This window comes from Gopherus evgoodei, chromosome 5, assembly GCF_007399415.2.
Source record: "Gopherus evgoodei ecotype Sinaloan lineage chromosome 5, rGopEvg1_v1.p, whole genome shotgun sequence".
NCBI lineage: Eukaryota > Metazoa > Chordata > Testudines > Testudinidae > Gopherus > Gopherus evgoodei.
Genome location: NC_044326.1, coordinates 42818806 through 42838800, shown reverse-complemented (window position 1 = coordinate 42838800; position 19995 = coordinate 42818806). Strand labels below are relative to the sequence as shown.

Below are 19995 nucleotides of genomic sequence, written 5' to 3'. Positions count from 1 at the left end.
CAGCAAGAAGAATGAATAATGCATAAGTGTGACTTTGCAGAGAATGCTGTGCCCATCGTATTGGAAAGGAACTGAAAGGATCTTCCCCCTCTTCACTAGCATTCTGAATGGCTGCCAAAAAGTGCTTGGGAACAGTGCATTATCTCCTGTCAACCTCTGCCCCCAGAGTCTGAGAGCACGGCCCCTGCAAAGCTCTCCCTCTCTTTGTGCCCAGTGTGAGACAGAACAGCTTAATCGTTTGCCATATGGTACAATGTGTGCTATCAGATAAGGATGGGTGGTGAAGCAGTACTTCTGAACGAGTGGTACTGGGAGCCAAATTCTCAGACTATAGCTGCTCACCTTTCTGCAGCCCCAAAATGATTTGTATTTTCATAATCCCTATTGGAGCACACAGGGAGATTTAATATCAGGCTAAATAAGAGCACATCTATTGTCTGGGTACGTATTTGAAAAAGGTATTCAAGATGCAGGGCTACTTCAGTGCCTGCTGTGTTTTGCACCTCTGATCCTGCCACAGGACCTGGCAGGCCTGAAGGCAACTGAAGTATCACTTGGCTGTGCTGCAATGTGCTATGAATGAACTCGGCACAAAATATTGTAAATAAATGTTACTAATTCATAGAGTTCTGTGCTAAACAATCACAATAAACCTGTTTCATATTCTCCTGCTGCTGGAAAAGGAACGAATCTGGGAAAGGTCATTAGATAACTGAACACTTTTGCTATATGTAGACCATTAAACAAGTCTTGGAGCTGCCTCACAGGAGCCAAAGCTAAGTATGGGCAAATAGAGTGAGGATTTTTACAGTCAGCTTAAATAACAGCCAAACTGAATGGCTCAGGGTAAGGAAATGAATAAAGAAGCTGGCCAAGTTACTTTTCCCTGGTGCTCAGAGTTTCTTCTCTCCACTCTGCTTCCCTCACCCAGATCTGTAAAATTCCTGGATAATCACTGCTCTGTGCAACAGGGAGGATGGGGGAAGGGAATTAATTCAAGTAGCTCAACTTCCCCACAGGGACTTCCTCTGTCCTCACCCTTCACCTAGATTGTCTCCAGTTCTGGATCTTGGGGAGAAAACAGAAAAGAGAAGGATACTGTTAATTCATCTTATTAAGTGGGGATGAGGCTGTGGTCTCTACTGAACTGTGACTTGGTCCTGAGTGTGCATTGCAGAGTGCAGAGGAGCAAGAAGAATAAAGCATTAATAAAGGCCCGTCCCAAATCCTGTGTCAAGGTCCATGGATTCTGTTCTCTCTCTACTATAGAATCACAGAAGTGACCTTGAAAGGTCATTGAGTCCAGTCCCCTGCCTTTACAGCAGGACCAAGTACTGTCCCTGACAGATTTTTTCCCCAGATCACTAAATGACCTCCTCAAGGATTGAATTCACAATATTGTGTTTATCAGGCCAATGCTCAAACCACTGAGCTAGTCCTCCCCCCATGTATTATAGCCCATGCTGACACCAGTATATAATACTTGTACTACTGTGGATGATATTTTGCTGAAAGATGAAGGCACTAAAAGTAGAATAGGCCATTACAACAGGCTCCTGGAGTATATTTAACTCGGGTGCTCCGATGCCTTATTCCAAATATTACCTTGAGCCTTTGAATCTATTTGTGTATTCATTTTTCATAAGAACTACTGTGCTGCTTTGGAAAAGTGAGAAGTTTTCTATCTTCTTTCCCTTATTACTGTTTCAAAATATTTTCCAACTTTGCAGAACATTATACATCCATGGTCATACAAAGTTGAATTTCACGGTCTGGCATACTGCAATTGAAAAAGCAGCAAGTACAGATGGTAATGCCTTACAAGATCAGCAGCTCAGCAAAAATGACGTTCCTATTATAGTGAACAGCTGTATAGCATTTGTTACACAGTATGGTAAGTGGAGTAGAGATTTTATTCAACTCTCTGAACTCCTAGGATCATTCGTATAATACTTAAGAAGCATCTCTATCAGACTGCATTGAATGCAGTTATGTGCTACTGTAGATAAAACTCATACTCGTTTATTAACTCTGTCACTGCTTTCAGCAGGTGCTTTGTATTGCAGTAGTTTTTGATGTGTTAGAGATGTACAGTGCAACGTATCTGATTATAGGTGAAACTTTGGGAAATGCAACTTGAACGTGGCTGGCAATCCATGCGTCCCCTTTATAATTTTATATTGTGGAGTTTGATTCACTGCATGGTTAAGCCCATGCTTTAAGCCCCATGTCGCAAGGAAATCTGCTACATATGCAAGCTCTCTGCAACCCCCTTTGCACCTGGGCACCCAGAGCTGGTCAGCTGAGCCCAGAAAGTGAATAAAGTCAACCAGGAAGAAAGAGCAGGCTGAGCATATGTCCTGAGAGATCTCCTCAAACTGGGATCCCATACTGTATTTATAAAGCCAGGGCCGGCTCCAGGGTTTTTGCCGCCCCAAGTGGTGGGTGGGGGTGGGGAAGCCGTGATCATGATTGGCAGCAGCTCCACTGCGCCACTTTCTTCTTCGGCAGCAATTCGGCGACGGGTCCTTCTCTCCGAGAGGGACTGAGGGACCCGCTGCTGAAGAGCCCAATGTGCCGCCTCTTCCGCTTGGCCGTCCCAAGCACCTGCTTGCTGGGCTGGTGCCTGGAGCTGGCCCTGTTTAAAGCTACTGCTCCCTCTCTGACCTCTTTCACCACCTGGCAGAACAGCCAAAGGAGGACGGGGGCATCTATCCTCTACTAAAGTAAATCTCTCTGGAGCACAGTTTCCTATAGAGGGTGTGTGCAAATTGCCTTCACCCTTTGCAGCATTGAGAATTAATCAAGCCTAGTGTTCTGAAGTACTATATATATATATTAACCCTATAAAGATATGCTTCCAGAATATTACAGTGTCCATGACCTCTGTCAGCATGGAATAGGTTTAATGAGGCATGCTCCATACATACATATATTGGCACTGATTCTTTGTCTAGCTGAATAACCTTTTTTTTTTAATATGGTAATGCTGTCTTATGGTAAACTGTGGTATCCCAAAGTGTGTTGGTCTTGGTTTCAGCCAAGACCAAGTGTTTGCTTAATTATTTTTTGATTCATTTGCAAGCTGAAGAATTTTTATAAATAACATTTTATTCTCCCAAGTATCTTAATCTAGTTGTATCTGTTGAACTGTTACTGAATCAGGGGAATTGTGATGCTGTAGTTATGAAGGAGAAGGCACATTTAGACTAACCCTTGGTTTTCAGACATTTTTAACATCCCTTTCAAAAATTAGCCTAGGGTGAAAATGCTTGTTCTTAGCTCAGAGATATATGGTGTCCTTTTTAATGGGATGATTATGATAATAATTAGTATTCTGAGTGTGGGAGAAATAAAGTGTACTCAGCTGAGACACTTATCAGATGCTTCTTTCTTGCTAGCATAGTGGTTTATACTTAAAATATGCCTGAAAAGGAACAAATTGCCATAAATGAATTTACCAGGCCCCACACCAAGGTTAACAATGTGGAACAATGATAGTGCTTTTAGATAACACAGTAGAGGTGAGTTTGAAGGAGAATGTAAGCTGGTGATTTTCATGGATTTTGACAGAGTTCCTCTCCATACATGAAGGGTGCCATGGAAGAAAGCAGAGATGCGTTTGTTGGAAACATGAACTAGCTGGCAGCAGAGCTAGCATGGTTGGCAGCATATTTAAGGAGAAGCAAGGGAAAAGCAGCCTCAACAAAGAGAAACAAATTGACTACGCACTCAGTGCTGTCAAATGCACACATTTATCAAACTTAATATAAAAGGCTTTACTTATCTGTAGTAGTCGACGGTCACATTCATAACATATTTTTAAGGATGTGATATTTCAAATTGGCAGCATCACTTTAAGCTTCCAGTCCACCCACAGGAACAGTGGAATTGCCAATGGCTCCCTTGTGGTGTCTGGAACTTGTCCACCTGAAAATGAGAGAGAGAATCAACAGTGCCGTCATTAAGGCCTCGGGAGTCAAACATCTCAGAACGACCACACACATTAATATAATACCTTTGGATTAGTCCTGAAGGGTCACTGCGGGAGGGACAGAAGTGCAGATATATTAAACTGGAAAGAAATCACCTTATTTAAAGAGGCAGCGCTCTTTCCCTTTATTGCCTCTTTTATGATGATGATAAGAAGTCCGTGAATGATTGTTGGAATTTGTAATTTTAAACTCTTCCCGAAGTAGTGCTCATAGAACAATGACGTTACTAAAAATCCACTACAAAGAGGCCTGTGTTAACCGTAACTGGGTTTGGTGGTGCTGGTCAATGTTGTGTAAGGAATTTTAAGATTTTAAGATAACACTTGATTTTTCCCTTGTGTTCCTGTATTTAAGGTTTAGGTAGCAAACATATCTACTCAAAGAATGGCGACCCTTCCCATGTGAGCGAGCTCCTAGAGAGCTTCAAAAAAGATGCAAGAAGTGTTAAACTGAGAGCTGGAACACATCAGCTGGAAGATGTGACTGATGTACTGAAATGTTTCCTGTCTCAAATAGATGATGCCCTTCTCACTAAAGAGCTTTATCCATTTTGGATCTCTGCACTAGGTAATAAATGCAAGGCAAAATAAACAGTCTTGTTCATAGCTTAGAGGTGATCTTTTAGGAAAAGAACATGTAAATGTGAACTCATTAAAATTTTGAATACAAAATATTGTATTTATATATTTAATATATATACACACAGCAAACATCAAATTATTGAATAATCAATAAAAGTTTTCTATGTATATTATTAAAAAATCACTTTGAGAAATTATGGGTGAAATCCTAGCTCTACTGAAGTCAGTAGCAAAAGCATTAATTTGTGCACTCAGACCTGTAAATAATGTTCTTTGCCTGATCCTCTCTGTCTACTGCTTGCAAATATACAATCTTGTGTTGTGTTCCAGTAATATGTCCCAAGCTAAGTAAGGTTAGTCAATAGCTGGATGTGAGGTTTGCAAGTGCTGGAGAAAGTGGCATTGGAGTTCCACTAGAGACCATATATTTAGTAGGTGGTGCCTCTTCCTCTGAGTACATACTGAAGAGCCCTGGTGGTTAAGGGGCATGATACTAGTGATGCGATATTCCAGGGGTTGCCAAACTTACTGACACTCTGAGCCACATACAACAATCTTCAGAAATTCGAGAGTCAGGGCGCGCCTGCAGGGACTTAGGGCTGAAGCCCCAAGACCGTCCTCCCTGTTGGGCAGAAGCCAGAGGCAATGTGTGAGGGGGACACATGGAGTCATGTGCCCTCCCAGATTTTTGCCAGGATTTACTGGCCCTGCTTGGTCACATGGTACCACTGGGCCCCCTCCCTGCACAGCAGCTTCAGGAGTTGGCAAGCTGAGAGCTGCACCTTGGGTAGAGGCAATGGCAAACAGCTGGGAGCTGCAGGGACAGCCACTGCTTTTGCTGCTGCCTCTCCCCAAGGAGCTAAAGCAGAAGCCCCTCTCTGTAGCTCCAATCTGTTTGCTGCCTCTCCATACGAAGCTAACACCTGGGACCTGCAGGGAGGGGGCACTGAGGGTAAGAGGGGAGGCATTCCTGTGGGGGGGGATTATGCAAGCTGTTGGAGGGTCCAAACCTTTAAATTGTGCACTCTTTCCCCCCATCCCCCCAACTCACAGCAGGCACCAGTCGTCTCTGGCAGAAGCCCTTAGCTCCACCACCCCACTGAATGGCACAAACCCTGAGCTCCCACTTCAACTGTAAAAGAGCCGCATGCAGCTCATGAGCCGCAGTTTGGCCACCCTTGCCATATTCTGCATGAGACATAAATCAAGCTCTTGACTCTTGCAGTCGTTAAAGATCCTTTGACTTAATTAGTTCTATATGTGTATATATACACATCAGTATGGATGTATGTGTTACTAAATCTGTACTTGTGCTGTTGAGTAATTTGTTACTTATATATGCCTCTCTTTAAGAAGTACAAATAAAACAAACTTAAACCTGAAAGAAAACTGTGAGACTTCAACCTAAACCCAGCTTCATCTTATTTTAGAAGCCCAAGAATATGTCTCTCCACCTAATAGAGATCAGGATCAAGTCGATAGTCACATGTTAACTGGATTTAAAATTAGAGTGGTTGGTCGAAAGGTTTTTTGGGGTCCTTAGTTAGGAAAAACTTAAACATACATTTATCTACTCTGTAAACAGTGCTAGCTTTATGCCTTCTGGTATAATTATAGGAGGTGAAGATTTTGCTATTATGACCTTGATTTTTGTTGAGGTCAACATCCAGGTTTATTGACCTTTGGAGATAAATATTGTCTGAAATGAAAATAAATGTTTACCTGTAGGGACAATAAATCTTTATATTGTTTACAAATAAAAGTGAGTAAATATAATTAAGAATTATAACATCATAAATATTGACACCCTGGCAGTTTAAACTTTTGAGGTTTTTTCCTCCCAAGTGCGGTACTGGAATTGTAGATTCCTTTCAGAAGAAAGATGGCCCAAATGATTACATTGCTAGCCTTGGATTTGGGAGAGAGAGATTCAATTCCTTTATCTGCCACAGATTCCCTGTGTGACCTTGGTCAAGTAGCTTAGTCTTTCCGTGCCTCAGTGCCCCATCTGTAAAATGGAGATAGTAGCACTTTGCTACCTCACAGGGATGTTATCATAAATACATTAAAGATTGTGAGCTGCTCAGGTACTATAGTAATGAAGCACATAAGATTGATAACACTTACATGGCACAATCTTATTGACTATAAATACTGTATCTCCAGTTTCATTTTAAGAATAAAATATTGAATTTAAAAAGTATATAGCAGCATTAATTGCTCTCTAACTTTGCAAAACATAAAGCTAAATATAGAAGTTTGAGTACTGGCCATCTGAGAACTTGGCAAATTCGTGGGAGAGATAGCACCAGTAACTTAGAGAGACAATGTGGTTTAGGCAATAGCACATATTGTGGGAGACCATTCAAAAAGGAGCAGTTAGTAGGTTACAGATTTTTGTAATAAGCCATAAATCAAGAATCTGTAAACCACTAACCCCCTCTTTTTCTCCTGTGACTGCAGAGGTGTTAATGGGCCACTATACCTTGAATGTCCCTTATACTATGTGCTAACTACTTATGTTGAACAATCTGTTCATCCTTGTATTTTGCTGTGAAGATGGGATTGCCTTTCCCAGACCTGAAGAAGAGCTCTGTGTTGCTTGAGAGCTTGTCTCTCTCACCAACAGAAGCTGGTCCAATAAAAGCTATTACCTCACCCACCTTATGTTTCTATTATCCTGAGACCGACATGGCAACAACAGCACGGCTTAGTACCAGTAACTGGCCTGACGAAGTATAGGACTGAATTTTGAAAGTTAGATTGCTCTCATCAAGTCAGCAGTGAGAAAAAGTTTCATGAGCAACATTTTAAATTAGTTTTTTCATTGAAGGTCCATAATGAAGTCTCATTGACTAACATCCTGACTAGTGTATGTCACTAGAACTCTGTTCCAGCTTTGCAGCAGAGACTCCTGTTTTTGTTAAATATTACTAGGGGTACTTGTGTGACAGTTATAAATAACTGAAAGTGGGAGAGAATAGGTATACAAGATATGTGGAACAGAAATTTAAATGAATTTTTTATATTTTCCAGATAGTGAAAACAATATTTACAATAGTGCATTATATTTTTATGTAGTATTCTTAATACACCATCTTGCTAAACACTTAATAGAGATGGTTAGTTATTAGCTAGAGAGAACAGAACGATTGCAAAACAAGATTTGAGGCAGAAAAAAAGAGGAGAGGAAGAAAAGCATGATACGAGTTAGTGGTTTTATTCCCAAACCTGGCAAGGTAGGCAGCAGGTTCAGCTTTAGGTACATTGTAGAGAGTCTCAAAGTAGATGCAGGGTAGAGAGCAGAGTAGATCAATGAATAACACACAAGACGCGGGAGACTGTATTCAATCACTGGCTCTTCTACTGACCTGCTGTCTGATCATGGGCAAGTAACCTCACCTCAGTGAGCCTCTGCTTCTCATTTCACCATTCATCTCTCTTGTCTGTTTAGATTGTAAACTATTTGGATCACTGTGTGTTTTAATCCCAGTTGGGGCTTCTACATACTACTATAATAATAAGGTGCAAAAAAAAGAGGATATTCTCTCCCAAATCAAAGCAATTTACAAACTACATGCACTCTCTACATTTTAAGGCATTCTTTGAAAACAATTTATTGCTTTCTGATTAAATTGTAATTTTAAATGACTAGATCAGGGGTAGGCACATGAGCTGATTCAGTGGCACTCACTGCCTGGGTCCTGGCCACCGGTCCAGGGGGCTCTGCATTTTAATTTAATTTTAAATGAAGCTTCTTAAACATTTTGAAAACCTTATTTACTTTACATACAACAATCGTTTAATTATATATTATAGATTTATAGAAAGAGCCCTTGTAAAAACATTAAAATGTATTACTGGCACACGAAAGCTTAAATAAAGAGTAAATAAATGAAGACTCGGCACACCACTTCTGAAAGGTTGCCAACCCCTGGACTAGATGTTGCCATTGTAACAGGATCAGTATTGTTCTTGTTTTGGGACATGCATTATGGTGAATGTCCAGTCACTTTTTGTTTCCTCCTCCATTAGATATACAGAATGAAAAGGAACGAGTGAGGAAGTATGGAACTTTTATTCAGAGCCTTCCACCCGTCAATAGAGCAACTTTGGCAGCTTTAACTGAACACCTTTACAGGTCAGTGTGTCAGCAGATCGACTCACATTTTGCACCATAGCAGAGAACACTCAATAAGCATTTTTTACTTCACTGGCATGACTGAAATGTTATTAACACTTCCTATATCGATAAGTACCATTCAGAGCTATTCAACTCCTCATGGCTAATTTTACTGAATCATAAATAGGATTAATAGGATTTGCATTAATTTGTAATCTGTAAACTGTATTTTTCTTACATTTTAATTTTAACTACAGATACCAACACACTTTAAGGAACAATCTTGCACTGGCAGGAAGTTGCAGATATATAGTGAATATTAAATGAGTCTGTTAAGACCATCCTACCTGAATTTGTCATCCTCCAAAAGAGATGGGGCAGAAAGACCTAGGGAGTTTTAAAAGATTTTTAAAAGCCCTTTCTCATAAACTCTATCATGCATAGCAGTTCCTGAGAAGAGACGACTCTGAGGGAGAGTCTAATATGTATGATGGCTTTAAGAATTAATTTTCCTAGCTATGTTTCATTACTTTTTAATTTTGCAAGTGTAACAGCCTGGGGGACTATTTGAAACCATAGACTGAAACACATAGCAAAACCCATATTTCTTTCTAAGATAGAGTAAGCTGTGAAGAGTGTATCAGAATTGTACAGCTTGAATGCTCCTGCACAAGTCAGACTGAATTAAATTTATCAGTGTTAATTGTTGTTAAATAGTTGTGGGTTTTTTGGTAGTAGCAACTGAATACGTTCCATTGATGTTTGTCATAAACTAGCTGAATATCTCAAGTGGGGGTTCTGGAATGCCCGCTTCAGTACAATATACTAAATTGAGGAATAAAGCTGTAACAGGGATTATCCTTAAAAATTGTTATTTGTACCGATAGAATAATTTAAGTCATTGGTAATAATTCTTCATTCTTCTTCGAGTGATGGTCCTTGTTGTCTTACATTGTGGGTTATGCATGTGCACCATGCTCCCGTAGATGGAGAATTTGAAAGCAGTGTCCGCTGGTCTGTGCATGTGTCGTGGCTCATCTCGTGCCCATGATGAAGAGGATAAAGGTCGAGACAGACCAGCTGCCTCTTCAGTTCCTTCTCACTGCTGCCACATGGTCTGGGTCAGATACTTTAGTGTCCTCAGCTTTGGCTTAGTTCTATAAAATAAAACTTTTCAAACTAGATGATTCTTAAGTTTAAATAGTTTTTACTGTTTAGTATTGGATTAGTTTCCCAGGGGGACCTTCCCACTACCTTGTTCCCTGTTCGGGAACTGGACTCTGCCCAGGACTCCAGGCTTCAAACTCAGTGCTTCCTACCCATGATCCTTCTTGGGCAGCAATGACCGCTGTTTGTACTTCACTGGGGCATCTCTCATTGCAGTGTGATGCAGTATCTGCTGATTGTTCCCCAGCTGTATCTGAGAGAGGCGGGAACTTCATCTCCGCAAATATCTCATGGAGGACCCAGGCAGAGGAACACCTCTGTATATTAGCCTGATTCAGCAAAAAGTGCACCTCCTGCTTCAAAGTCCGATGCTGGTGCAGGAGAATCTACCCCGAAAGACCCCACGGCAGGGTCTTGTCGGGAAGCTAGGAAGCACTGTCATAAGCATGAAACTAAATCTTCCTGTAAGTCCACTTCATAGAAGTCAGACTCAGCTGTAAACAACTCCATCGGTTTGACCCATGAGGATTTAATATGTCCTAAGTCCCAGAGGTATGACAAGAAAGCCCATAAGCATTGGACTCCATCTCTACCAGACTGTGTTCCATCAGTACCATCCTTCCTGGCTTCTTCCAAACCCCAGGATTCAACAGGGCTGATGAAGTCAGATCACTGCCAACTATGGATACTATCCTCCTCATAGGCTCTGGTGGCCTGGACAAGCAGAACTCCCCTCACATCAGGGAGTTCTGTATCTGTTGCCCACCCCACAGGACATTTTTGCTGTCCCAGATCGGAATCTCCTTCTCTATTGGGCCCCTCCATTTCCAGGGACATATCACCACCTCTGGGAGAATCAGCTGCTGGAAGTAGCTTATCACCTGACCCATCTGCAGAATACATCTCCCCTCCAATGGCACCGACAATACCACCACTGGCACTGGAATCAGCCTTCTCCTCATCAGGAGATTTTGAGTCATCTACTGAACTGCTCTTCCCTTATTCTGTGTGTCCACCACAACTCAAAAGACCCTCACTGGCTTGGGAACAACCTCTGCCTCATCTAACTTTGAGCTTCTGCTACCCTATGCCATGGGGGTCCCTGTGATCACCTATCAGCCACTCCTACTGATCTACTTCCCCTAAAGAGTTGATCTGATCTGCTAGGGGGACACTCCTTGCCTCTCTGCTAAGAGGATGCTCAGATCTGCTCCCAGATATGACAGAGGAGGAGGAACATTACGCTCCTGATCTTGTGGTTCCACTGGAACCAGCAAGGCTGCCATCGTCATCCCTGGATAAAGTGGTGACTTCTAGTCCCCCTGCCTCTTGATGACTTCAGGCAGTTCCAGGACCTTCTCTGCAGAGTTTCTGGAAAGTTTCAGATATCATCTCTTAAAGAGATCCAGGACTCCCAGCACAAACTCTTAGACATCTTGCATGCTTCTGAAACCAACAGAATAGCTCTCCCTGTTAATGAAGCCGTATTGGTGCCAGTTAGGGCAGTTTGACACACTCCTACCACCAAAGGAGCTGAGAAGCATTATTATGTGGTGGCCAAGAATTTTTGTTTTCACTCCCCTTTCCCAATTTACTAGTGGTTCATGCCTCTTCTAAAAGGGTTAGAGAGCAGCATCCCCCATAAACTCCTGCTGACAAAGAGAGAAAATGCCTGGATCTGCTTGGAGGAAAGGTCTTCTCATCATCCAGCCGCTTAATACATTTTCCTGAATTACACCAAGTTTGTGAAGTTTGACAGCCTTCCATGTCAAGACAGAGCTCTTTTTCAAACTCTGATAGACAATCTGGTAGCGAGGATCACCCTCCAATCTGTAGTCGATGCTGCCTCTAGAGCTATAGCTACTGCCATTGTTGTGCACAAGGAGTCATGGCTCCATGTGTCAGGGTTTGCTAAGGAGTTCCAGAATGCCATTGAGGACCTCCCCCTTGATGAATAGCAGCTCTTCAACCGGAAGGCGGACAAGTCCTTCCATAGCCTGAAGGATTCCTGGGTTACCCTCCACTTGCTGTGGATATGGCTGTCACTAAGAGGAAGTTTCACCACTCACAGGTCACATCTAGATTTGTAAAAGCAGCAGAGTCCTGTGGTGCCTTATAGGCTAACACACGTATTGGAGCATGAGCTTTTGTGGGTGAATAAGGTCTATAAGGTGCCACAGGACTCTTTGCTGCTTTTACAGATCCAGACTAACACGGATACCCTTCTGATACTTGAGATCTAGATTTATGGCTCAGCAATTTTTCTGTCAGAGCACCTATGAACCAATACATAAGAGACCAAGGGTTCAAAAGTCCCACTTCCTTACACCCTCGGCAATAGGCTTGGCACTCAAGCTCAGTCCCTGGTTCAACGTTATTTTTGATGGGAGCTCAAGAGACACAGAACACTAAGATCAACACCTCCTGCCCCCGCTCCACACTATTTGAGGGTCATCTGAAAGTCTTTTTCAACCCCTGGAGTTGATGACAATGGACAAGTTGGTGCTGAGTGTTATCTGCTCTGGCATACAATACATTTTGCAATACTACCTCCTCCAGAAACCTCCTCCCTGCCCTGTGGAAAATTCTTATGTGAGAGTATTCTCAAGAAGTGAACTCCTTATTACAATGAGGAGCAATAGAACTATGCCCCCCCTCAAGACTAAAGGAGAGGGTTTAACTCCACCTACTTCCTAATATCCAAAAAGAAGGGCACTTGGAGACCAGTCCTTGACCTCTGTCATCTCAACTGTTTCATTCACAAATTCAGATTTTGCATGGTCACATTGGCAGTGATAATTCCAAGCCAATTGGCAAGCCAATTACAAAACCAGTTTCTCCTCCCTTGGTTTTCACACCTCAACTGCTAGAACAGGGCCTCATCCTCCCTGATTGAACTACCTCATTATCTCTAGCTTTCCTGCATGTATATACCTGCCCCTGGAAATTTCCACCACATGCATCTGACAAGTAGATATTTACCCACGAAAGCTCATGCTCTAAAACGTCTGTTAGTCTATAAGGTGCCACAGGATTCTTTGCTGCAAGTACAAGGTAAGTAACCTCCTCTTCCAAGTATAGGAAATGTAGGAAATAAGGTTAAAATCAGAAAATCGTGAGTTTTTAAGGTGCCCATGTAACCCCACACCACCTGGGAGTGGTGCTCTATCCCCTCAAGTGGCACCTAAACCACTTAGAGATTAATGAGTCTGCTACAGCCTTAACTAAGAGCCATGTGGCTTTTAGCTCATGCAGTAGAGGCTTATGCATTTAGTTCTAAAGATTCCAGGTTTGAATCCGCCTGTCGGTGTTGCACTCACTTTAAGCAGACATAGCAAAAGTTGGCACCTAGTGCCCTGTGGTATTTTAAAGAAATGGTTGTTTCTTAAAGAATCATATAGAGCATAACATGCTTGAGCATGTATTTGCATGTATAGCAGTGACTCTGAAAAGGATTTGGAGATTGTGGTGGATGCATAATCAGCTGAACACGAGCTCCCAATGTGGTGCTGTGGCCAAAAGGTTGTGATGTGTTCTCCATCACTGACAATTCTTAAATCAAGATTGGATGTTTTTTTCTAAAAGAGGTGCTCTAGGAATTAGTTTGGGGAAGTTCTGAGTTCAGACTGGATGATCACAATGGTCACTTCTGACTTGGAATCGGTAAAAAAAAAATCCTAGTACAATTAGTTAGAAAATTTTAACAGCACTATAGAAACAAAAATGTTTTAAGAGTTTCATTATCTCTTCCCCCATTTTCTGACCATATCCAACTTACACAGATCACAAAATGTAGTAGTAGTAGTATGAAGACGATTATTGATGTGACACCACTCACTACCATAGATGAGAGGCAGAAAGAAAGCATTAATTAATATTTATGTAAAAGTACATGAAATCATTACATACATGTAAAAGACTAGATAAAAATAGGTTAATTTTGTTTAGTAAAACTCTACTGTTGAAAATACGGCTGTTGGAAAAGCACTCCGTGTCCTTGAGTCGAGCCTTGAACAGTGTCAAGAACAATGGAGTATTCTAAATGGATTTATTCTCCTTCAAACAGGGTACATAAATGTTCAGAAATCAATTATATGAACCCGCACAATCTAGCCATGGTGTTTTCATCGTGTTTATTTCAAACTAAAGGACATACCAGCGAAGAAGTCAATGTAATAGAGGATCTAATTAAAAATTACATACAACTCTTCGATGTAAGTATCTTACATAACGTAGTGGCCTAAGTGCTCTGGTAATAGAATTTTGTAAAATGTGTGAAAATCTCTATGCATTTCATGATCTTGCACAAAGATGTTGTCTTCACAAATGTTTTTTGTGCAATGTTGGTTACACTGCTTCACAGTGTGCAGGATTCTCTGATGCTTTAGCTCTGTGGCCTTTGCTTTTTATTTGACTGCTTTTAGACATTAATTCTGAACTAGTCTAGACTGAAGAGAAAAAGCTGTGTTTATAGAGTTGCAGTGAATCAGTCTTTTTTCCAAATGAGTGCGCACAGCTCTTCTCGCTGGCATGAAGATGGCATAGTTTTTAATGAATTCCAAGATTGTGATCTTTAAAAGTGGTATGTTTGTTCACCTATTATGGTTCTTGTGTTGCAGCTAAGGTATGATAGTTTAGTCCCAGACTTTTGACTCAGTTAATGATGAGCACTTCAGAGAGATACTGTTTTCTTCCAAAGCTCTTTGCAGAAGAACTGAATCCAACTGAATTTATTCATTACTAGTGACTAACCATTGTGACCCACTATGCAGCATTCTTCATTTTTATATTGGGTCACAGAGGAAATGTGTTGATATAAACAGCTCAGTGGTATGGTGGATTTTATGGAAAAATCCTCTCTTTAGATTTACAATTGATAAAAAAATAGTGCCTCCTCTTTGATACTAGGAAAAAAATCTCTCAATCAGATGAAATACACTGTAAGTGTAATCACTCCTAAGGGTATAATGACCCTACTTGATTTTCTTAATGTAGTTAGCCATTATAAAGAATCCACTAAGGATGACAAAGTGTTATGTTAGTTTCCTTCTAACTTACCGAAATATCCATTTTTAACAGATAAATGAGGATCAGGTCAAACAAATGGATACAGAGAACCGCTTTATTACCAAGTGGAAAGACACTCAAGTAAGTGGTGAAACTCAATTGATTTGGGAATGATCATAACAAAAGAATGTTTTGTTGTCATGTAGCAGTTTTGTAGTTCTTTATGGTGATTTGCATAATGTACCTATTTTGAAAAGAGACATAAAACAGCAAAGTGAAACAACTGTGTCTATGCAGCGTTAGTCCCATGAAATTATCTAACACATAATGGGACTATATCTTACCTATATATCTCATTCAGATTTCAACTTTAGATATATTTAGTTCCATATGTTTTATAAACTCTGGAAAGTAGTGATCGGCGTTGCTAGGAAAACATTTTGAGCTCCTATCTTTAGGAAAGAATTCTCTGTATGTATTGGAATTATAAAACAAGCTTATCAATAGATAATGGCATGGTGTGAGCTTGGGCACCTCTGATTATCTTAGTGTTCAAACAGAATGCATAAAAAAGAGGCCATTTTCAATGCAGGGAGGCTTCAAACCATAACATTTATTTTTTTAAAAAACAAACCCACTTTGAATTGCTCTGTAAAGTTATTAGGAAGCTGTGGCATGCTATACTCTCTGCAAGAAGAACTGTTAAGTGAGTAGCTACATGCTTCATTAGCTAAGGTTTGAGTAGTGTTCACGAGTGGTCCCAATTAGAGCACATGGCAGTGATTCTAAGACAGGAGCTGAACCTTGGGAAGCTGTTGATCAGGTGGGCAGCTGAATTAACCATAACAAAAGGAAACCTATGAAACTTGTGATCTATGTAGGAGATCTGAAATAAGGTTGGGGAGAAGCCCTGGGAAGTTCAGTAATTTAGTAGGACTACAGGAGTTAATGTCATCAAACTATGAGTCAGTATTGGTGGCTGCCCTTCTCAATTATGTGTGTGGCGTAACACATAGTAAATCTCAAAGTACCTTAATTCATCAATAAAAGTAAGTTTGTTGTGGTGCTCATGGAAGTTGCATGTTCCACAATTCTCTGTATTTCTGCTGAGTTGTATTGCTTTGTCTCCTCTCCTTCTGCCATGGATGTCACATTTCATTGCCCTGGGGAAAGGTGGTGGTGTATAGCCATTTTGTGGATGTGAATGTATGAAAACTTGAATGCCTCTTTTGCTGTGTGTATGAAAATTCTGCGTCGTGTGAAGATTGTGTTGCCACTAGCCTCATTCATGGAATGTGTGCACCTGACTTTCTAGTGCAAAGGGCTAAATATAATACCACCACATGCCTCCTGTTGGCAAGGGACTGAAATTTACATTAAAAAAAGAAATACAGCAACATCTCATCTCTATTGCTTTTGATGGTGATGCTATTGAGAGAAGACTTTTGCTGGGAGGAATTAAGTCTTGATGCCTAAGATCTAGGCACATAGAAAGTTGGAGGAAAGATAATTTTTGTACCTTCTAACTGTGTCATTTCCTGGAGACTTAGCACCAAGGAATGCCTGAAATGAACAGTCCCTTTCATAGGATTTCATCCCCATAGGAAGTAACAGGGGAAGCTCCAATGGCTATGGTGCTATTTGCAGTTTCTTCTGGTGTCGCTACAGGTACAGCCACTGAAGCTAAGAGCGTAAATGAGAGAAGTGCCTTGGGAGTGAAGATTCCACTTGTACTTCCATGTGTTTGGAGTTGGTGAAAAAGGGAAATAGAAGGTGTTGGGCATGAGTGACCAATTTGGGAGCTCTGGTTGCTGATAGCTGAGTGCATTCAGCCAAAACTACAGTTCTGGACAGAGCAGAATGCTAGGAAGAGGCAGATGTGATGTTCCATGTTTTTTTGTGGAAAGATCACTATGGCACTTTCCTTAGGAATTGGTTCTTGTTCTGAAGGCTATTTTCAAAAGGAAAGAGGCTAGAGACTTAACCTTCAATTTTAAAAATGAGAAAGTAAGCTTCCTGCAGTCATTTGGTGTCATTTTAAAAAATCCCATTATGATATACTTAATTTTTCCACAGTAAAACCGAAGTGGGACAGAACCTAGTGGCTGATTGACCAGTATGTGGGAACTTTAGTAGTTGCTGGGAAGAAGAATTGTGAAAAGGCTGAATTGTGTTTCTGACTATTTTTGTTTTCACTTTGCTTGTAACAAATTCTACTTTATTTATAATAAGAGTTCATGTGTGATCAACCCACTACATTTTATAGCCCCTGGCTTGAGTCTCATCAGCCTATCAATAGCTGAGTTTAAATTCTTCCAACAAAAAGCACTTTTATTTCAACCTTAACACCAACAAAAAAACATATTCAACCTTGAGAGGGAAGTAAACAGAGTAAGAGGGGATACAGCCGTGGGCAGAAGAATTGGCATAAAGAGGAAGGTTAGGATAGCAGACTAACAGGTGATGCTGGTGGTAGAATGTCTGTGCCTAATCAGGTAAAGAATGTCAGTGAAGCCAAATGGCAAAAATTAATATGTCTGTACACTAATGCGAGGAGCCTAGGGAACAAAATGGAGGAACTAGAGCTACTGGTGCAGGAAGTGAAACTGGATATTATAGGGATAACAGAAACATGGTGGAATAGTAGTCATGACTGGAGTACGGGTATTGAAGGCTATGTGCTGTTTAGGAAAGACAGAAATAAAGGCAAAGGTGGTGGAGTAGCATTGTACATCAATGAGAAGGTTAACTGTAAAGAAATAAGAAGTGATGGAATGGACAAGACAGAGTCTGTCTGGGCAAAAATCACACTGGGAAAGAAAGCTACTAGAGCCTCCCCTGAGATAGTGCTTGGGGTGTGCTACAGACTGCCAGGATCTGATTTGGAGATGGATAGAGACCTCTTTAATGTTTTTAATGAAGTAAACACTAATGGGAAATGTGTGATCATGGGAGACTTTAGCTTCCCAGATATAGACTGGAAGACAAGTGCTAGCAAGAATAATAGGGCTCAGATTTGTCTAGATGTGATAGCTGATGGATTTCTTCACCAAGTAGTTGAAGAACCAACAAGAGGGTGCCATTTTAGATTTGGTTTTGGTGAGTAGTGAGGACCTCATAGAAGAAATGGTTGTAGGGGACAACCTTGGTTCGAGTGATCCTGAGCTAATTCAGTTCAAACTAGATGGAAGGATAAACAAAAATAGATCTGGGACTAGGGCTTTTGATTTCAAAAGGGCTAACTTTTTAAAGAATTAAGGAAATTAGTTAGGGAAGTGGATTGGACTGAAAAACTTGTGGATCTAAATGCGGAGGAGGCCTGGAATTACTTTAAGTCGCAGCTGCAGAAACTATCACAAGCCTGCATCCCAAGAAAGGGGGAAAAAAACATAGGCAGGAGTTGTAGACCAAGCTGGATGAGCAAGCATCTCAGAGAGGTGATTAAGAAAAAGCAGAAAGCCTACAAGGAGTGGAAGAAGGGTGGGATTAGCAAGGAAAGCTACCTTAGTGAGGTCAGAACATGTAGGAATAAAGTGAGAAAGGCTAAAAGCCAAGTAAAGTTGAACCTTGCAAGGGGAATTAAAACCAATAGTAAAAGGTTCTATAGCCATATAAATAAGAAGTAAACAAAGAAAGAAGTGGGATCGCTAAACACTGAGGGCTGGTCCACACTACGGGGGGGAAATCGATCTTAGATACGCAACTTCAGCTACGTGAATAACGTAGCTGAAGTTGAATATCTAAGATCAGATTACTCACCCATCCACACTGCGCGGGATCGATGTTCGCGGCTCTCCCTGTCGATTCCGGAACTCCGTTGGGGTTGATGGAGTTCCGGAATCGATATAAGCGCGCTCGGGGATCGATATATCGCGTCTAGATTAGACGCGATATATCGATCCCCGAGCAATCGATTTTAACCCGCTGATACAGCGGGTAGTCTGGACGTAGCCTCAGGATGGAAAGGAGGTTAAGGATAACCTAGGCATGGCCCAATATCTAAATAAGTACTTTGCCTCAGTCTTTAATGAGGAGCGTAGGGGTAATGGAAGGATGACAAATGGGAATGAGGATATGGAGGTGGATATTACCACATCTGAGGTAGAAGCCATACTTGAACAGCTTAATGGGACAAAATCGGAGGGCCCAGACAATCTTCATCCGAGAATATTAAAGGAACTGGCGCATGAAATTGCAAGCCCGTTACGAGAATTTTTAATGAATCGGTAAACTCAGGGGTTGTACCGTACGACTCGAGAATTGCTAACGTAGTTCCTATCTTTAAGAAAGGGAGAAAGAGTGATCCGAGTAACAATAGGCCTGTTAGTTTGACATCTATAGTATGTAAGGTCTTGGAAAAAATTTTGAAGGAGAAAGTAGTTAAGGACATTGAGGTCAATGGTAATTGTGACAAATTACAACATGGTTTTACTAAAGGTAGATCGTGCCAAACCAACCTGATCTCCTTCTTTGAGAAGGTGACAGATTATTTAGACAAGGGAAATGCGGTAGACCTAATTTACCTCGATTTCAGTAAGGCATTTGACACGGTTCCACATGCGGAATTATTAGTCAAATTGGAAAAGGTGGGGATCAATATGAAAATTGAAAGGTGGATATGGAGCTGGTTAAAGGGGAGACTACAACGGGTCGTACTGAACGGTGAACTGTCAGGCTGGAAGGAGGTTACTAATGGGGTTCCTCAAAGATCGGTTTTGGGACCAATCTTATTTAACCTTTTTATTACTGACCTTGGCACAAAAAGCGGGAATGTGCTAATAAAGTTTGCGGTTGACACAAAGCTGAGGGGTATTGCTAACACGGAGAAAGCCCGGGATATCATACAGAAAGATCTGGATGACCTTGTAAACTGGAGTAATAGTAATAGGATGAAATTTAATAATGAAAAGTGCAAGGTCATGCACTTAGGGATTAATAATAAGAACTTTAGATATACATTGGGGACGCATCAATTGGAAGCAACAGAGGAGGAGAAGGACCTTGGGGTATTGGTAGATCAAAGGACGACTATGAGCCGCCAATGTGATATGGTCGTTAAAAAAGCTAATATGGTTTTAGGATGCATCAGGCGTGGTATTTCCAGCAAAGATAAGGAGGTTTT

At 41.1% G+C, this 19995-nt stretch overlaps 1 protein-coding gene across 2 annotated transcripts in view; it reads left to right on the top strand.

Moving 5' to 3' along the window:
- ARAP2 (ArfGAP with RhoGAP domain, ankyrin repeat and PH domain 2) overlaps positions 1-19995 on the top strand; it is a 210458-nt gene that overhangs the window by 135019 nt on the left and 55444 nt on the right. For both annotated transcript variants that reach the window (XM_030564509.1, XM_030564510.1), the window contains 5 exons: positions 1731-1894; positions 4350-4562; positions 8612-8717; positions 13933-14080; positions 14946-15014. In XM_030564509.1, coding sequence (XP_030420369.1) covers positions 1731-1894; positions 4350-4562; positions 8612-8717; positions 13933-14080; positions 14946-15014 — 700 coding nt within the window. The remainder of the gene's footprint in view (positions 1-1730; positions 1895-4349; positions 4563-8611; positions 8718-13932; positions 14081-14945; positions 15015-19995) is intronic.